Source organism: Argentina anserina, chromosome 6, assembly GCF_933775445.1.
Source record: "Argentina anserina chromosome 6, drPotAnse1.1, whole genome shotgun sequence".
Classification (NCBI taxonomy): Eukaryota; Viridiplantae; Streptophyta; class Magnoliopsida; order Rosales; family Rosaceae; genus Argentina; species Argentina anserina.
The window spans coordinates 18,793,109-18,801,908 of record NC_065877.1 but is presented as its reverse complement, the minus strand read 5'-3'; the positions used below and the strand labels follow the sequence as shown (position 1 = coordinate 18,801,908).

General features: G+C 35.9%; 1 protein-coding gene across 1 annotated transcript; it reads left to right on the top strand.

Annotated features, from left to right (window-relative positions):
* The first annotated feature begins 5,350 nt into the window (after window positions 1-5,350).
* On the top strand, window positions 5,351-8,375 carry LOC126796991 (uncharacterized). The gene is made up of 8 exons (XM_050523690.1): window positions 5,351-5,396; window positions 5,542-5,846; window positions 6,064-6,204; window positions 6,363-6,455; window positions 6,546-6,672; window positions 7,001-7,028; window positions 7,092-7,200; window positions 8,277-8,375. The coding sequence occupies exons 1-8, from the start codon at window positions 5,351-5,353 to the stop codon at window positions 8,373-8,375; spliced, it is 948 nt and encodes a 315-aa protein (XP_050379647.1).
* The last annotated feature ends 425 nt before the right edge of the window (window positions 8,376-8,800 follow it).

The window sequence follows — 8,800 nt, the reverse complement described above, 5'->3', positions numbered from 1 at the left end:
CAATTCTGATGGTATTCAAAACTCAATCAACGCTTAAGGATTCTATTATCTCATAGATTTTGTAGGATTCTTTAGTGTTTGATATAAATACCTAAGCCCTAGAGAAATCTAGCCACAACACAAAAGATTTTCACGTATTCTCTCTCTCTCTCTCTCTCTCTCATTTTGAAGATGAAACGTCAACATCAGAAGGAAGGAGAAGACGAACAAACGTTCATCAACCTCAATGTTTCTCCGTTCTCCTGTAACAAAGGTACTTTTCTCTTCTGATTTTGATTTCCTCTTTATTATTGTACTAGGCTTGTTTTGAATTTATTTGATTAGTTTCTTTCTTATGTTGGAATATATAATCTGTATTTGTAATAGGTTGAGATCTGGTCATTTGATTAAATGTTTTGTTAGATCGATGATTGTTAGGTTTTCTATTTTAGATTTAGGTTTCTCTATCTCTAGTCTTGTTTACCTATGTTTTTTTTATCTCATATGATAGTGGTTTAATGTCAATGCCAATAGTAAGGAGCAAAAAAGGGTTCAATGCTAGCTATTATTGTATATGAGCTTGGAGATGAGGGATTAGAAGGTTCTCATGATCTGTTTGGAACTTCGGATCATAATTGAAGGCTTGATATGTCCAGATTAATTTTCTCTATTGTAGAACTATTGTTGAAAGTCCTAATGTTAATGATGTTGGTTTGGTGATTTTGGAATTAAAAGCTCGATTATTTATTTTGTTAGGAACTTAAAATCTAGTGTAATTGTTTGAATGTAATATCATGATTATGAGTCAAATGGTTATGGACTGGTGTTCATCTATCAGAAACCCAAAACAAGTTAAATGAAGATTTTATATACAATCTATGTTGGATGTATTGCAAATTATTGCTGCTGAAACTATGGAAAATTTATGATTATTGTCTAGTATAAAACAAAAATAGAATGTGAAGAAATTTTTTCTTAATTGATCACTGATTTAGTTTACAATTAACCTTTATACAACTCAATCCAATATTATGGTCTAGAATCAAGCATTCTAGTATATTGACAGCTACATTTTGTGATTTATTTTATTAAGTACTTAAATCTATTGACAACTTCTTTCTTTTAATATAAAGTATTAGTTTTACTATTTTTTACCAAGATGGAATGAGGACCTGCATAATGGTTTTAGATGGTACATATATTTTTTTGGGTACTTGAATGTATTGTCTTTACAACAATTTCTGATGTACCCCTCTATGGTTCTACCTTTTGGTATAACAAAACTTTCCTTAGATACTTTTCCTCTCTGAAGAGTTTTATAGATATCTTTGGCTTGCTTTGCAGTTTTGCTTACATTTTGTCATTGAGGACTGCAGAAGTTGATTCTTTTATTTGGTTGGTTTTATGGCCTTTTTGTTTAAGTTCAGATTAGTCGAGTATATGAAAATATGTCTTAGTACATCACACGAGTGACCGGCATTCATAGAAGACCTAATGCATAAACTTTGAATTCAAGATTTTATTGTCTCATCGTCTTCATTATAATGGACACGTGTAGATTCTTTATTTGAACTTTGAATTGAAACAACTACAAAAAGAAGACTTCGAGGCTTTCTTAGTTTTGTGATCCGGTGAGAGAGTCATTAAAACACATAGGCCATGATAGGAGCACAAAGAGCTCAGCCGCAGGAGTCATTCACGACGACAACACAGGTCAGCTGGAGAGAATAAAAGCAGGTTTGACATACACTCCAGGAATAACCAAAAAAATATTCAAATTGAAAAGCTTAAAGACAAGATGAATGATGTTGTTGGAGAGGGCATCATGGTTTTTGGTGTTGGAAGAGAAGCCCCTAGTGACAACCTGGGTGCCATGGGCACCAACTAATGACTAGTCGGAGACGACAATGTGTACTAGCACTTACTTCTCCTCAATAGATGATTTAGGCAATAGTGTTTGTGTTGAAAACTAATCAACTAGTGTGTTTGTGAGCAATATATGGTTGGACCATTTTGTGGGTTGGTTATGTATCTTAGGCAATGTAAGTTGCTTCTTTAGGTTTAGGCATGTAAAGAACAAAAGCGTATATTGTTTTTGTACATCTTGTATTTATAATATTGAAATACAACCCGATATCATTCGTTAATATTTTATATTATTTATTGTTATTATAAGTCTCTAGACTTATTAAATCCAAAATAATACAAGCAAATCAATCTAATAAAGTCTGTTAAACTCTATATGGAATTGAAACAATCTATAGAGTCACAAAATCCATGGATTATTTAAAGTCAGCTAGATTCTTTCAAAATCTAGATTGAATACAAGCAAATCAATCTAATACAAGCAAATCAATACTGATTACTTAATTGTCTCCGTCAGTTACTTTGACGAAGACACACAAATAAGGTAATAATGTTTTTCCTTTAACAATTTATTAATTTTTGAACTTTTTTATGTTTGATAAAATTTAATTCGTCTATTAATATGATTTAGTTGAATATCTTAATAATCACTAACGTCTATAAAACAATAAAAATATGTACCCTCATACATACCTTAGCTAGCGTCACCTTTAGCAATGTTACCCATCCTTTATCATTCATATAAGCGCGAGATAAAAAATCACCCTATACACAATTACAGAATGAATGAGACCAAGCTTAGATCACACAATCCATCATACCTAGCCAAAACAAACATTAATTGGGTGTAGAACCACAAAGCACCATTAAAGACATATTGTCACTCCTCCTCCATAGAGAACATAAGAACATAATAGTTCCCTTGCACACATAGATAGCTAAATGATGAAATGAGATAGCTTAAGTGGTAAGAGCATTATTACCTAAGTAGGATGTATGTTATTGAGTACTGGGTTCAAATCACGACACGAAGTAGGTGTGAAACCATTAAATCAAATTTATGAAAAGAAAACGAAAAAAGAATTAAAGAAAACACATGGAGAACCAATCTTATAGCCCAAACTAAGGTTAGAGTATCGACCGAGCCAGTGTTCCGTCTTCTAACCTTCTAGCCAACAATGCAGATGCGTCGTCACTTCCAACATCACCTAACCGTGGTTATTTTATAGCCAGGGCAACCACAAACCTAGCTAAGACTTCATGCATGACCCCGTGAGAATAAAAAATGGTGCTCGATGGTTAACCCTAAAGCAACAATCCAACAACCTACGCACAAGATTCCACCAGCACTTGTGACCTAGACTGGTACCTTAGACTTGTCGAAGCAGTACAATTTATGCAGTTGAACAAGATTTTAAGAATTACCCTGAGTAGCTCGATTGGGTGGCTGGATCTCAGTCTTGGCAAGGTAGCTTGGTGGTGATATGGTAGAGCATAAGGTTTTCATGGTTGTATCGCATGGGATTGGAGGACTTAACGACGTCGATTTTCTTGATGGCTGATTTTTAGATGAGAGATCGATGTGGAATCAGGAGCTCTGGCTTTGGGGGTTGTAGGGGTCATCCGTGGCGTGGTCTTGACAAAGGTGGTGTGGCGGTGTTGCTTGCGATGACGGGTTTAGACGACGCAAGGGAGTGGGAGCGAGGTGGAGTTGTAGCATCGGAATCCAACATGTTATTAATTGGGTTTGGTTAAGATGCTTTATTGGGGTTGGGTTAAGTCATTCTTTTAGAGTTCTTGGGACCTAAGTGGTTAGGGCTTACCAAGTCTTATGCCTTTCTAGCCCCTCGATGAAGCTAGGGTTTTTTTTCCACATGTTATAGAGATCTATAGGTAATGCCGTAAAGGGAAGTTACTCATATTACGACTACTGACAGATAACTCTCATGTATAATTATGATACTATTTTGTTGTATTCCAATTGAAGTCTTTTGGCAACAAATAATACTTCAATAGGGGTTAGAGAGGCTGCTTGGTTTGATAATGAGTAGTTTGTAGGTTTTCTGCGTGTATTTACAATCAGGATATGCCATATTGTCATATGTAATGAGCTAATGGCGGATTAGCGGCTTGTCCTAAAACCTATTATTTACAGGCACGGATCTAAGAGACGACTTGGTAGAGCCTAACCGAGAGTTTTCAAATATATTTGTCAGCATGTGTATTCAATGGTTTATAATTGAAGACTTGGTCAGCTTGGTTTATTGTATTCACTAACTTTTAGTTCACTTGAGTTCGATGCCCTATATTATCCCGTTCTTTCATTTTTTTTAGTTCTTCATTTCTCAATGCTTTGGCTTAATTATCCAAATTTGGATAATTGACTTCCCTCTTTTGTGGCTTTTTGAATCTATTTTAGGATTTAGCCTAGGTTTTTTAGGCTAGCTCTAATTCCATAAGTCATACTAAATTATTAACAATAGTTTTCTCTTGCGTTTGTTTTAATAGCCTTATTCAATACCAACAAAATAAAAATTATTTTCTCATTACATATAGGAAGTTCAAAAAAATATTTTTCTAGTTATTTATATATTAGATTGAGTTTAGAATGATTCTTAATTTTCGCATATGTAAAACGTTTATATATAATATATATTTTATTTAATATTGACATTCAATGAATTTTTTAAGTAAAATTTTTCAAACCCACTCAAATATTGAATCCTGGATCTACCACTGCTATTATAGGCTCGAGACGCTATAATGAAGTATCTTATTTTAATGTTTGTAACCTTTCTTATAATTGAATGATTATATTTGGATAAAAAAAAAAGAAATATCTTAGGGAAATTCTAGTTGCACCTCCAAATTTATATATAAACCTCTCAAAAATTTTATAAAAGTATTTTTCCAGTTTTCCCCTCTTAGAATATTGGTCCTCTTGTTTTTATTTTGTGTTTTGAGATTAGCTCAGAAAGTTTGCCATTTTGATCCTTTAATTTTACTATGCATCACTGGGTTTGCAATTGTTGTTCATATACTCAAGTTCTTATTCGTCATATTCTTGATCTTCATCTTTTAGAGCAAGCTATACCTTCTAATGGGATTGGTGGTCAGGAACGTATCCAATCCAAGCCAGGAATTTGGCCTAAGGTCGGTGGCGACTAGGTTTTGGAGGTGCCGGATATGGTTGAACCTCCACTGATATGATTGTGGCTATTGCTCTTATGAATTGCAATGTACTATGGTTTATGGGATTATCTTCTAATCTATGACATCTTGATTTTCTCAACCATCAATACACTCAGTCCTCACCGTTAGTTCATATGGATTGGGTTCTAAAAATCTGGAAATTTTGCTGGAGTTGTTCTTGAATTCACACCAATCCAGTATACGATTTTGGAATTAAAATTGAACATGGAAGAGAATCTGGAAAGACATAGAACCTCGCAACAATTGCATCTCTAAAGGGTTACATTAGGAAATATATATTTTTCAAAAATTAATGGAGGTGTGTATTGCAACTGTGGAGGTTCAAATAGAACCACCCAGTATCTTATTCTAAAAACAAATTGATGGGGATTTGACCAAAAACAGTAAAAACAATCAAGGGCAGGAAAAAGTAAAAGCCTGTAAACTGCCCACAGGGTTAAGGACTTCATGCTAAGCTAGAGCGCTTGAATAACTTTGATGCAGACAGAGGCAGGAAACCACCATGTCCTCTCCCTCCAGGGCCGTTGCATTCAAATGCTCTCCCTCTCTCCTATTCTCTTCAAAAACACGGATGGACTCCAAACCCAGAACCCTCCAAAACCCCTTTTCTAGTTCCACCTCAAGCGCTGACACTGCTGAAGCCTCTATCACATTGCAAGAATGGCAAGCTTGGGGCACCACCTCCCCTGTCCTCGCCTTGGTCACCAATTTTTTTTTCGGGATTTGAAGGTTTGGAGAAGGATATTGATGCCCAAATGAGCTTTGGCGGCCATGGTGGCAAGCTTCAGGTATCCTATTTTGTTTTAAAGTCAAGTGCCTGATAGGCAGTTCTTTATGTATCGCTTAAGTTTCATAAGCATGGCATTGCAACCAGTCTAGTAAGTATAGACATGAAGCGAATAGGTGATAACTAATGTATTGTTCCCTGAGACATTACGTTGCTTCTGATAGAGGAATGATTGATGAATTGGTTCGGGTGGTAAGCTTTTCATATCTTGCTTTCAGGGAGATTTTAAAGTCCAAGAGGATAGAAAACACAGGAAGACATATAAGGCTTTAAGTGATTCCGAACAAAAGCTTCAGTTTTTTTCGGCTCGACAAATAGCATGCCGAGTGCTCGGAAGTAGAGGCTACCTTTGTCAAAAGGTATTGGGCTTGTTTTGCAAGTATGTTTTTCTGCATTTTGGCTATTAACTTCTTCCTCCTACAAAGGTGATATTGCTGCATATATTCTTAGGAGGCAAACATGCGTTTCATCTCCTAATCATGCTCATCACTTCTTAGGGGATTATATTTTATTGCAGTGCTGGCTTCCTTTGGAGGATTGTATGTGTTCAAGATTGGTGCACTACCCTCTTTGGCCTCGAATGCGATTCTGGTTATATATGCATCCAAATGTTGTCACTTTTGTCATTGTATGAACCAGTTTGTTACTCTGAACACTACTGTTAGAAGAAAAAAAATTGAAATACGTCAACTTTTTGCAGGATTTCTTAAGGCAGAACAATACTGGAAAGTTGTTATGGCAAGTATTTGTCACTGAAGCTGCAACTTTGTGCCTCTTTGGCATCACTGAACAGGAAGAAATAATGTGGGATGCATTCAAGCTTGCAGGTAACTAAATGTGCTTTGCCTTACATAAAATTGACAGGACCAATAAATGTGACGTCCTTATTTTTATTGTGATTTGGTATTCGCGGCTTTAGGTATTTATGTTTCCCAAACATAGCACTTTCCATATTGTAGTAGGAGATTCTTACAAAGTCTTTTGACTCTGATAAAACAGATGCTTTATATTAGCATGTTTTGACTTTTGTACTGCATGTTAAAATTCAGTACTTGACATTACATTACTAAGCTGAATGGATGAACTTAAGTTGCCACTATTATTTTTGTTTTTGGTGTGAAATTGTGTGTGTGTTTTCTTTTTCCTCCATAACAGCTAGATGTTATAAGAAACTAGTTCTGTGGTTTACTCTTCTGGATGTTAACATCTGTGGAATCATTACTTCTTAAATAAACATTAAATCTAGGAAAAACAATGTTTGTTGCCTCTATCCCAACAAAAATGGTATGGTAACATCGGTTCAGCATGTATTTGGCCAAGAATCTGCAGCTGACCTGGAAGGTCCATATACCAAGGTATTATTATTTTACTGTATGGGTGTTCTGTATGAGGTACACTAGCTAAGGATCACTCTTGCTAGCCTTGCATTTTGAAGTTTTTATGTTGAAGTTTTTTTTACATGGTTATCCGATTGAATTTTCTTAAAGGGGAGAAGTTGTATATAGCATTCGAACCCTGGACGTGTGAAGACAAAGGGAGAAAACAAACATAGAAAAGCCAACTGAGCTAACAGGCAATGCAGTGCCACATGCACATAAAATAAATTAGTACAATTGTACAAATTCTCTCTGGGCTACAGCCCAGGTTGCCCATTGAAGATCCGTCCATTGCTTATATATAGACATTATATTAAAGATCTTTTTAAATTAGAGATACGATATTATTCCTTAACCAGTTAGGCTATACTTGTACTAACCCGAATTTCTATTTACATTTCTTGTAATTTCTTGAGATTAATGAAATGTTATTTTGGTTATATCCATATTCTACGTCTTTTAAATAACCTTAATTCAAAGTAGAAATTGGTTCAAGAACCAATAAGTCGATATTGGCTTAAGTTCAATTGACTTAAGAGTTGACTTTTAATTCATCACTCGTTTTAGAAAACTTACTTCACGAAAATTGTAAGGCTCGTCAATACGAGTTCGTGAATGTATCTCACATTTTTCGGAGGTCGTATGAGGGAGTTATTATAATTGAAGAGGAAGGGCGAAAATTGGAAATTATTTGGGGAAAATATCTCTTTTTCCACCAACCCATTTTTTTTCTTCTTTTCTTCCTTCTTTTTTTCTTCTTCTTCCAAAATCTTCTCCTCCTTTCGGCTACAGTCACTGCCGCTTGGGTATCCTGTCTCCGGCACGGTGGACGCTTGAGACCTCCTTGATTCAGTCTTGCAGCCCTTGGAGCACGCCTTCTCAAGCTGGCTGGTTGATTTGGAGTTGCAACATAAGCTTGCAGCTGCTGGTTCGATTAAGGGGAAGTTGGACTGAAATTCCAACTTGAGGTTAGAGTTTTTATGAGCTAAGTTTATGGTAATTTCGACTTCCCTTTGTTGTTTTTGTAATCATTATTGTCTTGTGTGTGTTTGGAGGTGAGATTGAGAGTTTTGGCGAGGAAAGAGTGGCTTGTGTTTGTGGTTGGAGTAGGTGAGGCCGGTGGTAAAGTTTGGTGTTTTGGTGGAAGATTTTAGTTAGGTTTTGAAGTTAGTTGTTGTTCTTGCTGGTTGGGTGGGTTGAAGTTGTTAGGTAAAAGGTTAGATGAGTTTGGGTAGTGGAAGTGTGCCCTTGGCCGATTAGAATTGCCATGGTGTTGAAGTTGGTTTTGGGTAGTGAGGCCGGCGGTTTACTGTTGTGTTGCTGTAGTTTTGGGGTTAAAATCGTGAGTTTTGAAGGGAGAGGAGTGAAGGGGTTAGTGGCTAGTAACTAAAAGTTGTGGAGAAGTGAGTGTGATTTTGTTAGTTAGTTGTTTGTGTTGTGAAGATTAGCTTTTGTTGAGTTGTTGCATTTTGGTTATTTTTGGGAGAGAGGCCGAGAGGTTGTTTTTGGTTAAATTAGAGGGTGGTTGTTGTGAGTGAGAAAGTTCAAGGTTAAGTCCTTGATAGGAGCACTTTGTGCG

What these genes read in the sequence shown, in the direction of transcription:
- LOC126796991 (XM_050523690.1), top strand. Translation starts at nt 5,351, where the DNA reads ATGGAGGTGTGTATTGCAACTGTGGAGGTTCAAATAGAACCACCCA. An exon ending in GCCATGGTGGCAAGCTTCAG is followed by an intron (nt 5,847 to 6,063) that starts GTATCCTATTTT and finishes TCTTGCTTTCAG; the next exon opens with GGAGATTTTAAAGTCCAAGA. An exon ending in GGATGCATTCAAGCTTGCAG is followed by an intron (nt 6,673 to 7,000) that starts GTAACTAAATGT and finishes CCTCCATAACAG; the next exon opens with CTAGATGTTATAAGAAACTA.